The 23,100-nt window shown below is 36.1% G+C and overlaps 1 protein-coding gene across 1 annotated transcript in view; it reads right to left on the bottom strand.

Annotated features, from left to right (window-relative positions):
* PDZD8 (PDZ domain containing 8) overlaps nucleotides 1-23,100 on the bottom strand; it is a 61,643-nt gene that overhangs the window by 28,928 nt on the left and 9,615 nt on the right. The window contains exons 2-3 of the mRNA XM_037497485.1: nucleotides 8,724-8,849; nucleotides 191-293 (exon numbers count right to left, since the gene is read on the bottom strand). Of these exons, the coding sequence (XP_037353382.1) occupies nucleotides 191-293; nucleotides 8,724-8,849 (229 nt within the window). The remainder of the gene's footprint in view (nucleotides 1-190; nucleotides 294-8,723; nucleotides 8,850-23,100) is intronic.

Raw genomic sequence — 23,100 nt, 5'->3', positions numbered from 1 at the left:
TTCTGGGTAGAAAATTAATCAGGTTAGCTTTTTTATGAAAGCCAATGATCTCAATACTGTAGTTTCATGTGACTCATATTTACTGATGTTGTACTATAAGACAAGTAAGAGAATAAAGAGCTATTAATAAAAACATGCTTACAGAATAAAAAAATTTATTCAAATGTGAAACTATGTATATTCACTTTACCGTCTTAATAGAACTCCTTTGTTTTTCTTCCCAAACACCACGGCTCAATTCAAGTGTGCAATGAACATTTGCTTCTCTGTCATAGGATCCAAAAATGAGTAACCTGCAGTATAAAAATGAAACAAATAGACTATTATACTGGTTGTATATATTTAAATTTTTCATCATTGTTTCAAGAATAATAAATTGCTCCATTACTATTATTGTTCAGGTAACAAAAAAATGCAATCAAACACTTGGGGCTCCCTCTAGTGGAGAAATGAAGTAAAGCTAAAATTAGGTGAAATTCCAGGAAAAGCTTTCCTTTATCAGCAAAATCAAATAGATATTATCTAAATCAAACAGAAAGTATGCATATATGAGATAAACAAATTGACCAGACAGCTACATGCAAGCAGCAAGAGCTATGGATCCTCACATTAGATTATTAAATTTAACAAATAAGTTGCAGAGTGATATATATATATATATAGAGAGAGAGAGAGAGAGAGAGAGCATGGTACCATTTCTGTAAAAACAGTATAGTTAGTTTATAAACAAACACACACACACCCCTACTAAAGTAATTTTAAGGGAAATTATTTAACTTTTCTAAACTCATCTTCTCTGAAAAATTCAAAGCAAAAGTAGTACTTATCTCTAAGACCTGTTGTTAGTAAAAGAAGCAATGCATGCAAGGTATTTATTTAGCACACATAAAGCCTAGCAAACAGTAAGTGCTCAAAAATGTTTGCTTTTTCTAATATCTTGAAAACACCTGTCAAAAAATAATCATATCCCCTAATTTTAGTGTTTAATATTCAGATCTGGAAAGAAAATCTCTGGTGCAATCTTGAGATGATTTCATTACTAAAAGGGAAAAAATGTTACCCACATGTCCAACTTGTGTATTATATGTCTTCTAAATCAGAACGTAAGTCTTCAAATATTTCAGAAATGGCTTGACAAAAACTTGAGCATTAATCAACATTTTGGCTAGTATGTTATTACTTTCTCTCTACAAGAGGAGGACAGGGGTAGGAGTAAGATAATGGAAGAAAAGTGGGTAAAATATATTATAGTAATATGAGAAAATCAAATTCTAAGATTGGAAACCTCAAGCAAATTACGTTCATTCCTCACAAACTATTCATAAATGGAAAAACCTATGAATAGAAACAAAAAAAATTCAATGTAAATAATTTTTAATCTTAAAAGGAAATTTAAACTAGGGCTTAAAAAGCTACTACTGCCAAAAAGATGGCAGGTAGAAACATTAATAAGATTCATTATTAATAATATCAATAATTTTAATATAATGAAATACTAATTTCAACAAGAATAATTCATCAAAGCTTTGCTGCCACCATCTGTTCAAAAGAGCAAACTACTTATACAGAAAAGGCCTGGGTACCACAAGTGCTCCCAAATCCTCAGGATTCAGAAATGAAAAAATACCATTTTTGGAATTTAACCCCCAAATCATAACTTAGCCTATATTTTTCATAACACATATTTTTTACATTTTAAAAAATGTACCAAAAATTAACTCAAAATGTTATAAACCTAAATGTCAGAGAGAAAACATAAAAGCAAATCTTTGTGACCCTGAATTAGGCAATGGTTTCTTAAGACACATCACCAAAAGTTTTAGTATCAAAAAAAAAAAAAATAGATAAAATTAGGAGGTTTCAAAAGACATCATCAAACAAATAAAAAGAAAATTCATAGACTGGGAGAAAATATTTTCAAGTTATGTATTATATAACACAACTTTAAAATGGAAAAACGAGGGCCTCCCCAGTGGCGCAGCGGTTGAGCGCTGGGTTGTGAAGCTGCCCGCAGCCTCTGCAGCACCGGTTTAATCCCCGGCTGCCAGGCAAGTGTCCCACATGGCGTGCAGACCTCTCCAGCTGCCCGCTGCTCCCCTCAGCAGTGTTCTTCGGTCCTTCTGCCTGATCTGCTCCCTGCTCTGGCTCTGGTGAATTCTCTCACTCTCCTGCGCTTCTGACTGTACCCAGTGCTTGTATAAATAAATAAATAAATATTTTTAAAAAAAAAAAATTGAAAAACGATATAAGCATTTTCCACAGAGTATATCCAAATAGCCAATAAGCACATGATAATTTGATCAACATTATTAGCCATCAGGGAAATGCAAATAAAAACCACAATGCAATACTACTTCAACCCCACAAAGATGACTACAGTGAGACAAGTATTGGTGAGTACCACAAGAAACTGGAATCCTCATACACTGCAGGGGGGAATGTAAAATGGTGCAAACACTGAAAAACAGTTTAATTCCTGTTGGAGGCGGCCACCCCACGTAGTGAGCAGAAGGGCCTTGACCCGAGTCCCTAAGGCATGTGAAAACACATGTGTCTCGGAGGAAAACCTCTGAGTGACAGGATTTGGTGTTGAGAGCCTGGAAAGTGACCTGCGTGGAGTCGGGCTTCTACATCTCCACAGTATGAGAATAACAAAATGGAGAGACCCTGCGCAGTGAGCAGAAGGGCCTTGACCTGAGTCCTTAAGGCATGTGAAAACACATGCGTCTCGGAGGAAAACCTCTGGGTGACAGGACTTGGTGTTGAGAGCCTGGAAGTGAACTGCGTACATCTCCACAGTTTGAGAACAACAAAATAATGAGCAAACTTCCCAGGCTCTGGCTAGGAGGCGATAAGATTATGTGTGTGAGAACTAACCACCTGGTACCCTACTGTCTGAAGTAAATAGATAATAGTAAGAAAATAGACTAATCACTCATACATGTTATCATTATATGGTATGCTTTGATGTTTCACCTGCTGCAATTAAAATAGTAGATAATGAGCACTAAAATAATAAAGATTTACTGCATGCTGGACATGACAGTCCCCCATGTCTGATTTCCCTCCCCGTTGTGTCCCAGGTTCGGACTCACTAGAAGTCCACAAACTCCTTAAAAAGTTGATATATAATTAGTTAACTATGATCCAACAATTCATTCCTAGGAATAATCAGAGAAATGAAAAGTATACATTCACACAAAAACTTGACATGAATCTCCACAGCAGCATTACTCATAATAATTAATAATTAAAACAGTGGAAAAACTCAAACATTTATCAATCAATGAATGGTTTAATAAAATACAGTATACACACATACACACATATATATATGTATATATATGTACATATATATACAATGGAATATCAGTCAGCTATAAGAGAAATGAAGTAATGATACATGCTACAATATGAACTTTGAAAACATACTCCATGAAAGAAGGGGCATATTGCATGGCTCCATTTATGTGAGATCTTTGGAACAGAGACAAAATGCAGATTATAGAGACAAAAAGTAGATTAGTGATTACTCAGAGCTTTGGGAGGAGGACTAAAGAGAATAGGAATTGCCTGCTAATAGGAACGGAATTTTATTGAAAGGAACAAAAGTGTGCTACAATTAGATTGTCATGATACTTATATAACCCTGTGAATATACCAAAACTCATTAAGTTGTACACTTCTAATGTATGAATTTTATGGTATGTGAATTATATCTCAATAAAACTGTTCAAAGAAAAAAAGGAATAATGAGTGATCATATAAATAGTATATTGTTATGGTTACACTGAAAGTTTAAAAGGTTTTTATGAAAAGATACAAGTACTTGGTTTTTCATTTCTATGAATCAATATAATTGAACAAGATTATATATTTTAATAAAATGAAAAAATGATTTTTACGATGCTGACATTTTGATAACAGAAAATATTAAAAGATGGTACCTTAAAAGAAAATTAATCCAAATAAAAATCATTTAAAATATTGGAATACCACAAATAACATTTAATAGTTATCAATCTTAACGGCATTTTAAAGCATTAATTGTCCTATCGGACAGTCCTGATCTTTGTTCTGTGACAAACACTTCAACTGTAGAAAACCTTTTCATTTTGCAGTGATACTGACTTGTCTAAGTGCTTTCAAAAACACCTTCAAGTTGAAAGTTAAGGCATATGTTGTGTTAGATAAGCTTACTTCTTTTTTTTTAATGATGAAAATATTTTGTCTGAATACGTGCCCCGAAATGGGACGTCGCTCTTATAAATTGACTTTAGATCAATTTCTGATTCTATGTGACAGCATTATACAATATTCACATCTATCTTCTCCTTACATTTCTTCAGTTAAAGTGCTTATATACAACTGTAGCCTATGGTGAATATTTATATCCTGGAAAAAGTCAGCAAACAAGATAACTCTAACAAGGTAACGCCAGAATCTCCTAGAACAGTTTACAATACTATAGAGAAGCTTGTATCATGAATGCCAATTTAAGGATTTATTTTGTTTTAAAAACTGGTTATTTCTTGGGGGAAAAAAAAGTATTTCTTAGGATTTTTATAAAGTTTACTAAGTGCATAAAATTATCAATATTTATTTTGCTGTCAAGAATGATTCATCATTAGCAGCAATCAGGACAAGTTACGAGATTGCTTAGTATTTCTTGTGCCTGCTTTTGACTTTTAAGCAGTGAATTCCTTCAATCAGTAGTGAATTCTACAATGATTGTTAAAGCTTTAATTCTCCTAGAAGAATGATAACATTCCCATTTTCCTGATTTTATGAATGATATCTCTTGAGACTTGGAAAAAATATGTAAATTTTCAGAGAAATGCTGGAAAGAAGTTCCACTGGAAACATTATTTAGAAAGTAAATTTAGAAGGCATTTACTTTAGTTTTTAGAGCAGACTATTTAAAATCAATTTTCATTCTATGCCTCATGCATTTACAGTTTAATCTGGAGATAACAGAGGCTTTTCACTAAAATTATATAATCACCAGAAATAGGTGATAACCAATCACTGGCTGAAAAATATTTTGAGCAAAATAAACAATATATATTGAATATTAAGAAATGAGTACAAACAAACTTTACTATTATTATCTCCTAGGAGGGGAGGAGAATGCCATTCTGCTAAACAACAAAGACAAAGCAAACTGCCTTTAGACCTGTCCTGAAAGAGCTGTTAGCTCTGAGAGTCCTTTCCAAGTTCAACCTGTTTAATTTTAAAAGCAAAGGTATACTGAGACCTCATGTTAAACATTAAGCACAAATACTACCTATCAAGAAACTAAGAAAAGAGTAGAATTTGTATGACTCAAGATCAAACCACTGAGGAAAGAAAGTAATTCCCATTCTGTCTTCTGTAAGAAAGTCATTTTTATAATCAAAAGTGAAAAACAAAAAAAAATTTTAAAATTTAAAAATTTTATACATAATTTGAAAGGAGAGTGTCACACATGAAGGGAGTCAATTATCAGCTCACTGATTGGGAGAAGTATCACACTTGGCTGACTGCCCACGCACGATGACGTCCTCTCTGCACGCCTCCCCTCAGAAACCATATGCACCCTGGACTCAATTCTCTGGTACAGAACAAAGATCTCTAAACCTAACCTTTAGTCCTCATCTAACTCCTGCTTCATTTCTAAAACCCCAAGTTTGCAGAAGACTTCTATAGGGAAATCTTAACCATACTCAACTACTAAATATATATACAATCAAATTAACCTGCCTCTGAAACAAACACACCTACACCTCCATTTCCCCCAAGAGTCCTGAGAGGCAGAGCTGTGTTCTGCTCTTTGTATCTTCCAATATTTAGAAAATAATCAATACTTGACCAGATCAAAGTCACTGGTGCCATAATTCTCCTCCTAGTCAAAAACCTCAGTCTTTCTCCACTTGCACATACTCAGTTCCTCAAGAAACCCTGTTTTATAATTCCTTCCTTGCTGTACCTACTAAGTCATGTCTTTCAAGCACTTACCTACACCACCTCTTAATTTCTCTGGGGCTTCAATCTCTCTCTCTCTCTCTCTCTCTCTCTCTCTCTGTCTCTCTCTCTCTCTCTCTGCAATCTATCAAATAAATAACAATCTTCTGAATACAAATGTTTCTTAAAATTACCTTCAGAAACCTTTAATAACTTCCTTCTGATTAAAGGATAACAATCTTGACTTCTTTTGCTAGAAAAGTTGGCACTGATTTTTTACATCAAACATTATACTCCAGACACGTCCTAAAAATACTTAACAAATTCTCACTTTTAATGCATCGACTCTTTTGCCAATTACCTAAAAGCTACCACTGTCTTGGAAGATACAACTCTTATTCATGAAGTGTTCCGTACCAGCCTCATCTACAAAATAATTTTTCCTTGCACTAAATTTCTATATCATTTATATCCAATTCTCAATTCAAGTGAGACAGTCTGCATAGTTCACTTGTTTATGTGTGCTGCATTTGCAAGTTTGTTAGCTTCAACTACATTTTAAGTTTCTAGAGGGCAGACTTCACACTTCTATAGTCACCATAACACTTAAGATAAAAATGCCTCCCCTACTGAGGATGGAACTGGTGGTAACAACAGTAGTGACAGCAGTTAATATTTACTGTCAGACAGTTTTAAGACTTTTTACATTTATTATCTCACTCAATTTTCACCATAACTCTAAAACAGGTAATATTACTACCCTAATTTATAGACTGGAAAACTTATTTAAAAAAATAAAGACCTGCCCTCAAATAGACAAAACATTCCCAAAATATGTGTATTTCTAACATAAAAAGAAAAATTTTAGAAGCATGTTTTTCTTCCGTAAGTTAAAAATAAAGAAAGAATATGAAGATAATAAAGAATGAATAACCTAGAATCAAATTCCAACTACAGAGTCCTGGGCAAGTAACTTACAGATCTCAAGTCTTCATCTATAAAATGATTGTAAAGAATACTAAATCTCATAAAGATGTTCTGAGAGCTAGAAATAAAGAGTGCAAAGTGCCTAAATGCTAAAAGCTCAAGTAACTTCAACTCCCAAGAGTATACTAATTCAAAACAATTCTATTCACACACAAATGGTGTTACAGAAATGGTTTTACTTAATTGATTTAAACTTCCTTTTTTTTCTTTTTGATTTAAACTTTCTTAAAAATTTTGATCATTCTATAATTTCTATGTCTTTCAAACCTAAGTAAAGTAGTCACAGTGGAAAAAATAAACAAAAACCCTAAGTCTTTACGTTGTTTCCAAAACTGAAATGATCATCTTTTTTCTTGGTCCTTCCTTCTGCACCCTCCCTGCCTTCCATTTTCTACGGTGTCACTTTCTTTTTCCATTACAGATTTCAATAAACCACAAGATGTATTTATATTCAGAAGCAGGAGAATGGTCAATGGATTACAGCAATATGTCCTCTTTAAGTCTGAATCTTAAAAAACATGTAATCTATCTGAGCTGAGAGTTCTATTTTCATATTAAGAGAAAAAGTTTACAAGAAAGACAATAATGTAAGATTTTAATAAGAATATGAAAAGAATGTTTTGAGTTTGATATGAAGACAAAAAGCAGGATGAATTGGTAACAGTACTTTGTTTTATCTATAAACAACTTTAAGCTGTCCTTAAACTATATGAATAACAACACAGCTACTATGCTAAGTTACATATACTAAGTAATCTTCCAAATTCTGGTTTTTAAAGACCGGAAAACTCTTTTAGATAGTGTACTTGTTCCCAAGGTTAGGCTGTCACCTGGTGATAGGTGTCGGGAATATAACCCAAGTCTACCAGATTAATTTAAGACTAACAAAAAAGAAGTACTTTCCATGCTTTCCTCTTTACCTCAATTATGCACTCTCTAGAAGTTCTGGTCTTTATTTCAACCAGGTGATACATCACAAAAATCAAACAATAAAAAAAGTTTGCGTAAAAAGAATCACTAACCCACTTTTCTCCTCCTCCCTTTACCCCATAAGAATTTGAATGGGTCTCCTGCATATTCTTTCAGAAATTCATTATGTATTTACTCATTAAAATAATGTAGGATATAAATACTCCACAAATTTTAACACTTTTCTTTATATCATTTATCTCAATTCAACATGACCTAAGTAATACCTAACTATACTTCTCAATGCTTTCATGCAGTCTTTGAATCAAGGCTGACAGCAAGACTTTAAGTGAGTAGTATCTCAGATAAAGCAAGATAAAGGTGCGCAAAGGTGACACCAATAGCTAGCGGTTAAATCACCAGGAGCAACTGACATAAAATCAATCCATAATTCCACCAGTAACACTAGAACAAAGAAGTAGGACTTTCCTGGTATATGTCAGGGAAAAAATCTAAGAATCCACATGGGTTTCCAAACCTAGTTTTGCAGCTTGCCAGAGTATCCCCAATCACAAATCTTTCTCATAAATTACTATTATGCTATAGTAATTTAGAAGTATGCCCACAGAGGATGGTACATCTAAAAAGTTTGAGAGTTACTGCAGAATAAATGATTCTACCGTCCACTCCCGCAAGCCCATTCAAATGCTTTCTAAAGTATGGTTTATATTTTTTGCAAGCTGGAAAGAACTATTTAATGAAATTTATGATTAAAGAACTTACAGATAATACAACATAAACATAAAGGGAGAATAAATACAGTACATCAGCACTGTACATTGTTCCCATAATGCAGTAATGATATTAACAAAGAAGTTACATACCTGCTACATTCTAGCAATGTGATTTTAAGGCGGCCTTCAGTAAGTGCCCATTGCTGTATATGGATATGCTCTTCATCATCATCTTCAAATCCTTGCAAGGTTTGGAATGGAAAAAATGGCTTAAACCTACAAAAGTAAAGATATGTCTAAATTTCTGAATAAAAACACAGTTTAAAGCGTAATAACAAAATTTAGGGGCCTCCCCAGTGGCGCAGCGGTTGAGCGCTGGGTTGCAAGGCTGCCCTCAGCCTCTGCGGCGCCGGTTCAATCGCCGGCTGCTCCCCGGCCACTGGAGGAGGGTCCCGCATGGCGCGCAGACCTCTCCTGCCGCCCGCTGCTCCCCTCAGCAGTGTACTTCGGTCCTTCTGCCTGCTCTGCTCCCCGCTCTGGCTCTGGTGAATTCTCTCACCCTCCCGCGCTACTGACTGTACCCAGTGCTTGTATAAATAAATAAATAAATATTAAAAAAAAAAAAAGCATAATAACAAAATTTACTTGTAGGAAAGCATAAAACAAAACCACCACCTAATACTGCATGTGCCTACAAAACTAAACCTGATAGGCTCCCTCATAATTGGCAACACATGGTGCTTCTCACGGCACTCAACCTTATTGACATGGCAGGGCACTTAAAAGAGAATGAAAATCCAGAGGCCACTAGTATGTCCTGAAGCTTGGGTGGGGCAATTGAGAGACTCTTTCTGGACCAAGATCAAAATTCAGACTACACTGTTCCATATAGACATATAATTGATAGAGATCAGTACAGACAATGACAACAATAATATTAAAGCAACAGTAACAACAACAGTTAATGGTAGCAAAGATGTCCCTCAGAACCTTCTATTATTTGCCAGGTAGGATGCTAAGAGCTTTATAGCCTTTATCTTATGCTCACAATCCTGAGAGGGGGTATATTACTAGTTCTTTTCTCCAGATGAAGAATGAGGCTTAGAAATGTTAAAAAGTTTGTTCAATGTTTACAGTGATTGGCAAAACCAACATTCAAGCTAAATTACCCCATCAAAGCCAAACTACCTAACCCTTCAGTTAATGAATTATTCAGTCCTTTATGTGCTCATCCTTAACATCCTGCTTTTTATGGAGAAGCTTGTGTTGAGTTATAACCTGTGGGCTTCAAAAAGCTTTAATTTGAAACAGAATTCATACTCCTCCATTAAACAAAGGACAAAGAAAAAGAGAGAAAATTGGGCTTGATGGGCCTCTCCTGGTGGCACAGCAGTTGAGCTCTGGTCTGAGAAGCTGCCCGGAGCCTTTGCAGTGCAGGTTCGGATCCCCGGCTGCCAGCAAGGGTCCCACATGCATGACAGACCTCTCTTGCCACGCCTGCTGCTCCCCTCAGCAATGTATTTAGCCACTCTGCCTGTTCTGTTCCCCGCTCTGGCTCTGGTGAATTCTCTCACCCTCCTGCGCTTCTGACGTCCCCAGTACTTGTATAAATAAATAAATAAACAAATAAATAAATCTTTAAAAAAAAATTGGGCTTGAGTGTCTATAAAAATTTTCAATTCACCCTACACACTGTCACTAGAGATGACATTTGTCTGCTCAAAAAGCTTTAATGGTTTCCCACTAACTACAAAAAAAGACAGTTAAAAGTTCTTAGTTTCACATTCAAGGTTCACCACAATTAATCAATGGTACTTCTCTTGCTAGAAACTTCCAATCTAGGACGTATAGACACCTCATGTATCCAGTTACAATGCATATTCTAGCTTTCAGGCTTTGTGTACAACGTAGAGGTCTTCCCTACACTTCTCAACCTCTCAAAGCTTATCCAAATCCTACTCACTTTCCAAAACTGGCTTTTAGGTCTTAGATCATAACAGACCACTTGCTCAACTTTCATTCTTCTTATATTGCACTTTGACTGTTGTATATTTATGCCCTGAAATCTCAAATGTGACTGGGCCTCACAGTTGTCTGTACTCCTGACACACATTGTCAGGACTCAAGTATGTATTGAGCTGATTTATCAGAACTCGACACTAAGAAACAAAGAAAGATTAAGAAAATATTAACAGTTCACAACAGTTTGTACTAAAAGATAGTGATGGGAATGGGAGAGAAGTGATTATACAGTTTTTCAGTTTCCCAATGAACAGGATTAAAAGAAAACCTTTGATGGGAAGCACTTGTAGCTATAATGACAGTGTTCATTGCAAACGACTTGTATTTCATTTTCTCCTGCTTCTGAATTAGATGGAAGATAAAACTCCCTTTAGTTTCTTAATGCGCACTTAAAGTCATTTGACTCAGACCCACATCAAACTTTTCAAAGGAAAAAACTGGAATCTGTGGTGTTAATATAATGCAATAGCTCAGTTATTTTTAACACTTGGTACTTGTGGCTCCTGTTACTCTGTAAAAAATGACAAATATTACTATATACACTAGCAACTTTGAATATGACAATACAAGTTTGCTCAATCACAGCTGCTCAACTATTTTTGTCAAATATAAGGTTAAAATTCAATTAAAAAAAAGAGACCTCAGGAGTATAACTTCAAATGTTATATGTAGTAAAGTCAATCTGGACTTATTAATGCTTCTGGGGGGGGGAGTGTATTAAAGGGGTTTATATGCAGAAATATATTAAAATCAGAAAAATGTACTCTACTTACTTTAAAAAAAAAAACACTAAACAGGGAGATAAAGCCAACTGTTCAGCAAGCTAATCACTATACTCTACACATTCACATTTCTCTAAGAACACTTGGTACCTGATTTTTAAAACCTTTAAGGCCAAGCCTCCAGGAGTCTTAAGCCCATACAGACAGAATATAAACAATGAAACAGGCTACTTCCATCCTTCCTTTAACTTTCCATCCTACCTCATCCTCCTTCCTCAGAATTCATTAGCATTTACAACAGTCTTTTTTTTTTTTTTTTTTAAGATTTATTTATTTATTTATATAATCACTGGGCACAGTCAGAAGCGCGGGAGGGTGAGAGAATTCACCAGAGCCAGAGCGGGGAGCAGAGCAGGCAGAAGGACAGAAGTACACTGCTGAGGGGAGCAGCGGGCAGCAGGAGAGGTCTGTGCGCCATGTGGGACCCTCCTCCGGTGGCCGGGGAGCAACCAGGGATCGAACTGGTGCTGCAGATGCTGCGGGCAGCTTCGCAACCCAGAGCTCAACCAATGCGCCACCGGGGAGGCCCTACAACAGTCTTACTGAACTGGGGAAACCACAAATAGTATTGAACTCTACATACAAAACTATGTTTCTTCTGTACATACATACCAATAATAAGGTTTAATTATTTCTAACAAAATATAAGAGGACAAATCTTTTATTTATTGGCTTTTCAATAAGTTTAAATCCTTGAGGTATAGCAGCACATGGATTGTGTCCTATGACCTCAGCAGGAAGGTTACTTCATAATTTGGTGGGAACCATACCACTGTTTCCACGAGCTCGTATTACCTTTCCCCAGTTTACTCGAATTTTATTTCATTTGCCACCAGGAGTCACTGTGTTATTTTGTACAAGTAAGCACATCTCATTCATAGACAGAATTCAGTTCATTTTGAGCATAAACACTTTCAATTTTAAGATGAGGTACATGCTCTCTCTGGTTCCAGAAAGCCCGCTTTTAGTCAGCAAAAATAGCCTTGGACCACAACCTTCCAGCTATATTTGAGAAGTCCTGTTCCCTGCAGGTCTCCATGGGGTCCAAGATGGCAGAAAATGGTAAGGTTTAATTTATAAATGAAGCACAGTAAGAGATTAACAATAATAATATAGAAAAATTATGATAATATACTATATAAAATTTATATAAATGGGGTCTCTCTCTCTCCCAAAATATCTTGTTTGTAGCAGCTGACTGTGTGTAACCAAAACTGCAGAGAAGGCCGTGCAGTACCTCCTGTTAACCTTTCAACTGTATGTCATTGTTTCTCAATCAGGTTCCCAGAAAACTAGCCTTCTTAAACCAATTACTTGTACTTCCTTCAGTAGAAAACCAACTCAGGAAGATCAACTTCTAGATGATAGCAACAGGAGCTCTACTGACCTGTTCCCAGTGAAACTGGTGGAAAAAAGCAAAACATTACTGTGGTCTGGGATTTTAGCAAAACAAAACAAAACACTTAAAGCCTCTTGAAATAGTCCTAAGGGCAAACAACAAATTAAAAAACTTCAAGAGAATCTATAAAAATCTGGTAATAAAGATGAGCGTCTGTAACAGGGTGGTCCCCAGGAAAAGGGGAGGTTCCAGGTTCCCTGCCCCACCTAAGGGAGAGTGTAGCTGAGCAGGGAGGAGAAGCTGGAGAGGACACTGGAGAAGGAAGGAAGCAGGATGGAGAGCAAGGAGACCTGGAGAAGCCATGTGGAGCCAAGAGACACATGAAGAAGGTGCGCTTGCTTCTTGGCCCTGGACTGGTTGAAACAGACGTAGGTGAGAGACCCGTGAGGTGGTTACCAATGGCAGCTTTTACACTGGTTTTGATTTTGCTCTTTTCCTCCCAGACTTGCCTGACTGCTTCTGACCCTTTTCTATGGGTCCCCGCTGAAAGGTGTTTTAGACTTGAGGCAGGCTTTCAGGCCTATTTGGGCCAATCCTGTTTGGTTGGGCATTTGCCCACAAGGGGATGGGTAACTTTGGGTATCTGATTTAAAAATTATATTTTCTGTCTTTTCTGTACTGCACACTAATTGTATTAAAGTTCCTTTCCATTAAAGGTATTAAATGCTTTATCTTGATGCAGCAGATGGCAGAACCTATTTAGAGCAGGCAGGTTTGGGGGTCTTGGGGTGCCCCTCTCCCTGCCCTGTAACAAGTCCACTGTGTTTGGACAAAGTCCACTGTGTTTGTCCCGCACAAGTTAAGCGGGGCTCCAGACTGCTGCCAAAAACGTAGGATGCCTCACCCTCTTTCTTCCTGGAGGAGCAGGACTTCAGTGTTTCTCATTCGACCCTCAGTACCTACTCCTTAGGCTAGTTCCAGGCAAGTGTGGCCAAGGACAGGAGCTCCTTTCTTTGAAACTCAGCCCTTGCTCATGGAGTGGAGATTCTCCCTTGGGTATGGTGCACTGAGAGACTGGGGTTCTAACTGCTCTTCCCTTCTCTCACAGGTGGTGGTTCTATGGCAAGAGGCAAGCCAAGAGGACCTAAGGCTGTGGTCACTTCCTAGCTGAACTCCATCTACCTCCCACCTCCTAGAGTGGAGACGTCACCCTCACAGAAGTCAACCACTGTGCCCACCCCACCCTAGCTCTGGAGTTCTGGCTGAGAGATTTTGATTAGAGGGAAGGCTGTAAGTAAGCCAGATCAAACTCTGAAACTCTTCCCAAAAGAACTAGCTTCATTTACAAGAAAATATGCAGAAGTTCAAATTTAATGGCAATATCAAGAACAATGGAAATTGTGGCAAAAGATAATGGAAGACAATGGGAGATCCAGATTCAATGAAGATACAGCCTAAAACTGAGGCTGCCTAGTTTGCAGGAGACAACCAGGAATAAGACACCTGGGAGAACTATGAGGTCAGGACAAACAGCAAACATTTACCTCAGAAACTATTCCTTCAAAGGAGCCACAATTCGATTGGGTTAGTTTGTAGAACAATTTATGCTTGAGGGCACTACTGAAAACACACACCCAGTGTCAGAGACTGAACACTACAGTAGGGTAGACTTCACTAAAATACTTCACTAAAAAAACAAGCAAATAAGTCTTAAGAGAAGGAGGCCAGTACCCAGAGTTGCTACTATGTATTATTTGCAATATCTGATTTCCAAGAAAAAATTATGGTGAAAAAAAGAAATAAAACATTTTTTGGTCCTGGGTTTTGGCAAAATAAAACAAACAAAAAAAAATTAAAAATACAATGGTCTAAAAAACTAAGTAAAGTATAATTCAGAAAGCAGGCAACACAAACTGCCAATGAGAGTGACCAGGAGCGGGATTAAACAGACTTCAAAAAAGCCTTTGTTAAAAACAAGACAACAGGCCCCAAACAGAATGACTTGTGCTAAGACCCACTCGAACAAATGAAGACTTATTTTTCCATCCCTTCTGGAAATAAGATTTTTTTTTTTTAAAGATTTTTATTTATTTATGCATACACAAGCTGGGGCACGGGCCAGAGATGAGGGGGGTGAGAGGATTCACCAGAGACAGAGTGGGGAACAGAACAGGCAAACTGACTGAAACACACTGCTGAGGGGAGCAGCAGGCAAGTCAGGAGAGGTCTGCTGCGCCATGTGGGTAGCTCCCTGGCCAGGCAGGGATCGCACTCAAGCTGTAGAGGCTGGTGATCGCTTCATAGTGTGGTGTTTAACCCCTTGTGCCACCAGGGAGGCCCTGGAAATAGGATCTTAAGCCAAGCCACCATGAATTACCTCATCAGCATAGAACCAATCTGCCTGATAGACCCTTGACTTCTCAAGGAAAGTGACCTTACTATAACCAATCCACTTTTTGTAGTTTAACTTCCTTGTTCCAGCTTCCTTCTGCCTATAAGTCTTTCATTTTATACAATCTCTCAGAGTTTCCTTCTATTTGCTAGATGGGATGCTGTCCAATTTATGAGTCACCAAATAAAGTCAGTAAGATCTTTAAAATTAACTCAGTTGAATTTTGTTTTTTTACACCATTGTAAATATGTTCACAAAGTTTTTTTGTTTTTTTTTTTTAAAGCGTGACTAAAGGGAGGCATTCTAACTATATTATAGCAAATAGAAAATTACTTTTAAAAAGATCCAAATGGGAATTCTGGTATTGTGAAACACAGGTAGTGAAATAAAAAATTCACCAAAGGGGCTCTCAACAGTAGATATGAACAGGCAGAAGAAAATAATCAGTTAATTAGACATAGAACAACAGAACTAAGCAAGTCAAAGAAAAGAAAAAGAATGAAGAAAAATAAACTAAGCCTCAGAGAAAAGTGACATACTTTCAAGAAGAGCAGAAAAATATCAAAAAAAAAAAAAAAAAAGGCAGCCTTAAACCCCCAAAGGCACAAATTATATGACGTTAGTGAAGTGAACATCTAGAATAGAGAAATCTAGAGAGGCATAGGGCATACTATAGCTGTACCCAATAACATGGATTAATCTCAGTAGCATGCTGTTGAGCCAAAGAAACTAGCACACACAGTATGGTTCAATCTATATAAAACTTTAAAGGGGTATCAAAACAAAAAGCAGTATTAAGTCAGGATAGTAGTTACTCCTAGGCACAGCAGGGAAGAATAGTAACTAAGAGTCATGAGGGACTTCTTGGTTGCTGGTGATACTCTATTGCTTTTCCTGAATGCTGTTCTGTTCACTTTATAAAAATTCACGAATTTTTCTGATTAATACACTTTTTAAGTGGTTAGTTATATTTTAATAAGAGCATAGAAGAAAAACATGTTTAATTTTAAAATGTGTATTACTTTGCTAACATTTTAAAAATGTATATTTAAATTTTGCACCTACAAGAGAAGCCAAGCCTTCTTCTCATATGTGGATCAGAGAGAATCTTTTTTAACTTTTTAAATATGTTTTTCTCTAAGATGTTTCTTCAAGACAGCTCTAAAACACCCTGAATGCCAGCTGGTGACAGCTCCATCACATGGCAGCAGTAAAACTGTTTGCAAACACTGTGATCTTTAGAGAAAAGGGTTTACTATAAACCCAATATAAAAATATTCTGAGGTCTAAATCTACTCTTGATTTCAGCATGGGCTTGTTTCCGTGCCCAAGTAATAAATCTGCTGGGAGTTTTCAGCTGAATAAAAAGGAAAACTTTCTAACAATTAGAACTAGTCAAATCTCTCTTTCCCTCCCCAGCGACCACACCTCCCGCCACATACACACACAGTTGTTTCAATGCATTGCATGTCTTTTATCTCTAGAAATATTTGGGCAGAAAGTTGGAGGAGACTGCCCAGGAGGGAAGGTACTATGAAAAGAACACAAAAGAAAATAGAATCATACAAACATAAATTATAGTCCAAATTCCTAGAGATTTGTTTCAAAATAATCAGGAAATTGGAATATGGGAACAGATGATCATAGTGACCTCCTATTAATGATTGCCTGGCTATGGAAATTGGGGGCATTTTCCACAATGAAGAATTAAAGTCTGTCCTGTATATTAAAACACTTTGGATTCCCTTTTCCTGTTTCCTTCCTCTCCTACACTTTCCTTAGCAAAGTCTCTTGCTCCACTGCTTCTATAAGCTCTATATATTGATGCCTAAGTGAATTAAACAACATTTTCTTAAAGATTTATTTATGCATACAAAAGCTGGGGTACAGGCCAGAGGTGTGTGTGGGGACGGGCGAGAGGATTCACCAGAGACAGAGTGGGGAACAGAACAGGCAGAACTACTGAAATACGCTGCTGAGGGTAGCTGCTAGAGTCAGGAGAAGTCAGCTATGCCATGTGGGTTGCTCCCTGGCCAGCGGATCGAACTTGTGCTGCAGAGGCTGTGGACAGCTTTATAGGTTGTGCCTTAACCCCTTGCGCCACCAGGGAGGCCCTAAACAGCATTTCTTAAAACTTACTCCTCCCCTGCTTCATCTTACTGCCACCATATATATCAGACACTTGAAAACCGGTTAGTTATCTTTTACTTTTCCCTTCTCACAACCACTCACTTTCATCTGCATTCTGCCTTTATCATATTGCTGAAACAAAATGTCCCTTCTACTGTTCTGTGTTACATCATTGGCCTGGTTCAAATTTTCCTTGATTACTCAGAATGTGATTTTTGAAATTGTTTCCTCTTTTTAAAAAGAATACTTTTAAACAAAAACAAAGCCCCTATCTTATCACTTCTTTAGGAAAAAGATACCTTATAGGGACTATTGCAAAGATTTAGAATTAGATTTAGAATTTAGTAGAATTTTTGCCATGCAATAGGCATGTAAATTCTGGTTTCCTTTCCTTTTCTATGCTCAAGTGTTATCAAACCAGCTTCCTTAAGTGTATCCTTAAAATTATCAATACCATGATCTGATTCTGTTCTTCTGCCATGTCCTCTTCACTGTAATTCCATTCCATATCCTATGTTTAATATTAACTTATCTTTAACAGCTCAAATGCCATCTCCTTCTTCAACAAACATGCTTACTTGGGAAAAGAGAGAGACCAAAGTTAGATACTGAGAGACTAGTCTTATTTCAGATTCAGGAATACAAACAACACTCTATCCTGCCTAAGAAAGAAAGCAGAAGAGTGGCTATTAACAGGCAAATGGGAGTTCTGCCATGGTTTTTGCCTATCAGTCTGATAGTCTTGCCTGTCTAACATTAAGAACTAGCAAACAAAGTATGGTCCAATTTCTCCTAAGCTGAACATAACACTAAACGAGATAAAGTGGGAGTGATGATTTTCAAAATGTTTCTTCATGTATTGTTGTACAGAGGTATCTCAGTATTCTTTTCAATGAGTTCCCCTGAGGCTTTTTTAAAAATATAATTTACAAAGCCTCAATTAACCCTTTTATGTTACATATTATTATGCAAAGAATAGCATACTACCTGTACAGAACTACCTGTAAGTTTGAAAGAAAGCAAAATACAAGTGTTTGGAAATACTTGTAACTTTGTGTATGTATAAACTATGACCTAAATATCAAATTTTCAATTTTACTTAGATGATTCAGTTGATATTATATTAAAAAAGACAATTCATTCACTTAAGTTCCTCCACACTTACCAAAATTAAGCACTACCATATTATTTCTTCTGAGAAACTGCCAGTAACCACACTGACCCCAAAACTAGCCTCATCTGGTATGCTTCTTTTCTCTATTCAAGTTCTACTTCAAAATCACCTCCTCTCTGCCCCACCCCCCCAAAGAGTTTTATACACACTTCTATTATACCACTAATCACCCTGTTTATGTGTCTGTCTCTACCTCTTCCTACATAACCCCCTTCTTCCAACTAAATTGTAATTTGCCGAAGGCAAATTAACATACATTAGAGGTAATAGAGAACTGTGATTATTAAGAGCAGACTCCAGAGTCAGACAGCTGGGCTTACAATCCCATTCTGTCACTTCCCAGCAATATGACTGTGAACAAACTGACTTTTAAGTTCAGTTTCCTCATATGCAAAAGGAGGATAATAATTACACCTACCTCACAGTGCTGTTAAAAGGATTAAATGAACTCATGAAAAGCATTTAGCATCATGCCAGCAAACAATAAATATTACTATTAATATTCAGCTTAAATTTCTAAAATGCCTGGCACATAAAAATGGTGTTTAATATGTAGCCATTGAAATACAGAAGCTATTTAAAGATATGAAATGCTGCTTGACTTTTAACACTTGGATTTTTCTAAAATTCAAGTTTCTAAAAGAAATTCCATAAATCTTTCATTTGTGTGCTCTATTTTAGGAACTGTAATTTTTTAAAAATGTAAGCTAAAATGTGCATGTGTTTTCTCCTTTCTAAGACTATAGGAGTCTAAGGTCTTAAGAGAAGATAGAGAAAAACATTCAAGTCTAAAACCACTTACAAAGTTGAAATAAAATATAAGGAAATGTGCATTTCAAAGAGATGTGGAAAATCAGTATATATTATTGAATAGAGTATGATCACTACTATGATCTTACTTGATCATAGTAATCTTGATCAATAGAACTTGAATATGCTATTCTTTGCATAAAACAAAGAAGGAGTCTATGCTGAAAAAAGCCTAAAGGATCAAGAAATTTTGAACATTAACTGGATATTTAACGATATTAGACATTTATATTAGACATTACTGTTAAAATTTATTTTAGGTCTGAAGAAAATACAAGTTCTTACATTTGTAGGTACACATACTTAGTACTTGTGAATGAAATATATGGAGTTTATTTCAAAATAATCCTTAGGATTGTGGTGGTCAGGGGGCGTCAAAGATAAAACAGAACTAGACCTGAGTTAAAGCTGGATGACAAGTACAGAGGGATTCAACTATTTTTTCTACCTTTGAATTGTTTGAATTTTTTATAAAATATTTTTTAATAAAAATTTTATTATAAAATATTTTTATAATATAAAAAGGATATTAATTCCCTTTTCTTAAATAATACATTGGATGTGGTATAAAGCATGAATATCTCTATCTCAAGAGACATGGGTTTCATTTGAGAATTCATGTAAGCTTTTTGAATGTATATTTATTTATGACTAAAATATCAATATTATGGTGTAACTGTGAGGACTCAATAGGTAACATAGGTAGAAATATATAGTTATAATACTGGCTCAAAACAGAAGATTAATAAATTCAGTTCCCATTCTTTCCCTTTCATTTTCTCTCCATCTTCTTTCATAGCTTACAGAGTAGTTGTGTACTGATTACTAAACCTCAACCCCCACTGCTGCATCCCACATCCATTTTTAATACCCATCCTTCTGCAACTTCAAAGTACACACAGCCACAATTTCAGTTACTATACTAGTAAAATTAAAAAAACAGGGAGGGGGTACTTTGTAAGTATATCAATTTGCAAGTGCAAGGAAACAAACTAACAATAACCAGTATGCCTTCCTACCTTAGGTATCAACTTTCTACCTGTGTCACTAAGCTTTGTAACTAAGGTTTATATTAAATTGAATATATTAAGAAACTGACTTAAGAAAACCCATAGAGAACTGTTCCATTTACAGAATTCCTTATTGTGCGTTATACTGGAACAGTCCATACTCGGGAAAATGATTTTAATTTCTGAACTCTCAAGGAGAAAAAAGTACTCCTGAGTAATTATGAAAACAGTAAGAATAAGAATAACAAATATTATTCCAAAACACCCTCCCTGGTCCTCTCTACCTAATAAGAAATGCTGACTTTTATCCAAAATGGCTCACAATTTTCTGAAGTGGTACCATGCACACGCTGAACAGGAGTGATAACAGAACTCCCTCATAAAAGAACTCAATAGCTGGTGACTCCAAGGGCTAACTGATATCCCATGCACTGAAGAGATAAAGTGTCAAATGAGATGAGCTGCTCCAGAACCAAAGTAATTCTCTTGACAGTGTCTAGTAAATCTCATACCTTATAATCACAACGCACAATGCGAGAGTCCCTTACCACAGACTAGGATCAATTAAATAAAAATTCTCAACTTTCATAAAACTTAAAGGTAAGCGTATGAATCATGAGGACTGTCCTCAAATTCAGACTCCTCCCATTCCTCTCTACCAGGTCCCCCAACATATGCCTCTGATTAAGAGAATATAAAAATTATTTTATATGGGCCTCCCCTGGTGGCGCAGCGGTTGAGCGCTGGGTTGCGAAACTGCCTGCAGCCTCTGCAGCGCCGGTTCGATCCCCGGCTGCTCCCCGGCCATAGGAGGAGGGTCCCACATGGCGCGCAGACCTCTCCTGCTGCCCACTGCTCCCCTCAGCAGTGTACTTCCGTCCTTCTGCCTGCTCTGCTCCCTGCTCTGGCTCTGGTGAATTCTCTCACCCTCCCACGCTTCTGACTGTACCCAGTACTTGTATAAATAAATAAATAAATCTTTAAAAAATTTATTTTATATATGTCTAGCACCTCTGTAAATTATACAATACTTTCATATACATACTTGATTCTCATGACATAATAATGTATATGAATGGCACAATCCAAACTACCAAAGCCACTCACCCTTTGCATCTTACAACACCAAGATATACAACTAATAACACAAATCAAATGAAAATAATGTATGTATCTAATAGTCATTAAAGTTTACTAAAAAATGAGGCAATAGAAGTATCCATTATACAAATGGTAGAAATAAATCAACTTCAGGTTAGACAAGCAGTTAATTACAAAGTGTCTTGTTTAAAGGATCCCCAATGCATTTTAAAAAATGTTTAAGGACTCCAAAAACTTTTGTTTACATAGGTTGTATCTACTGATTTACCATATTAGAAATTTTAAAGTAAGACTTTTAAACCTAAGAACTCACAGCTCACATTTTATTAACTGCCAGGGTAGAGATGTTATGTAACTCCTAGAACACTCTATTGCACATTTGTTTGAGAGTGAAAAAGGCAAATAACATTTTTTGTATTATTATGAGAACAGTTTTGACTTGGTAGACCCCCATATCCCCATAAAAGTCCTGGAGATTCAAAGGGATCCCCAAAACACACTTTGAAAATCATTGAGTTAGACAGTAACTACTCATAGTCATGACAAAGTCTCTTAAATTCTAAGTTTTGTAACCCATTATTTTACTTTAAGTACATTCTTTCTCAGTATAATTTTTTTTAAAAATTGAATGAAGGACTTTTATTTATTCCCTCGTGCATAATTCTCTTTGCAGTGCGTACAACCCCAGACAAAGATGGTATTAAACATTACTGAGTAAACAGAAATCTCTTCTAAGGGCTAGTGGGTGGGGAGAAAAGAAATCATCTTAAGGCAAAATTATCATTACTCTACTATGTAAAGTTATTAACAATGAAGTATATAGCAAAGAAGTCTGGTTGTAAGTCAATATTTTAAGTAATTTAACTCGTTTTAAGTAAGCACTTTACTAAAAAAACAAATGCCTATAGTTCACATAAACTGCATTTATCAACTTTATTTACAGACTAAGGTCATCAAAATTTTTCTCCTCATACATCACTAATCTCAAAACATAACTGAATTCAATCAGTACTATCAACCAAGCCAATATTAGTAAACAAAAAGATATATTTGCTACATTTAAATCTTCCCACACACTGAGTTACAATTCTAGTCCTGATAAAATCCAAAGTGAACTACGAATAAGCTTTCCAAATATTAAAATGGAGCAGATATCACCTGTCTTAAATGTTACAGAAAATTTCTTAATAATGGCAAGAATATAATAATAAAATCAATATAAAATTATCATACAATGAAATTAGTCGAAATGGCTCTTACTTTAGCCATAAGGTAAGTTTCACAGTGCTAAAAGCTTTGCATTATTTACTTGTGTGACCAAATGATCAAAGTAGCAAGCTGATGTCACCAGCAAGCACAGTCACCCTTAGCAATGAGCATGAGTAAGTATAAGCTAGTATGTAGGAAAGACTATGAGAAAAGGGCAACAAGTTAGCATACAACACAAACACCAGTGCACTGTCTAGTACATACTGCTGTATAAAAGGTGTATCTAAGAACAGAACTAAGTCATTTTTTCAAAATGAATCATCTGTAGCCAGCTATTCCACTGAAATATTCTCCCCCTCCCCTGTTACTACTGCTTAAGATCTTGCAGCAAAAATGATAGTCACTTATAACTGTAGATTATACAAGTCAGACTCTGAGTTGATCTGCAGAGGAAAACCATTTTCTAATCCATTTAGGTCATACTTACTGGAGTTTGCCTTATCAATGAACCAAGCATATATAAAAGGTACTTAATACAAAAGAATAAACACAACTAAA

Source organism: Talpa occidentalis, unplaced genomic scaffold, assembly GCF_014898055.3.
Source record: "Talpa occidentalis isolate TD23 unplaced genomic scaffold, MPIMG_talOcc4v2.1 talOcc4.8, whole genome shotgun sequence".
Taxonomy (NCBI): Eukaryota; Metazoa; Chordata; class Mammalia; order Eulipotyphla; family Talpidae; genus Talpa; species Talpa occidentalis.
The sequence above is the reverse complement of the archived record's forward strand: the minus strand, read 5'-3'. Positions and strand labels throughout refer to the sequence as shown.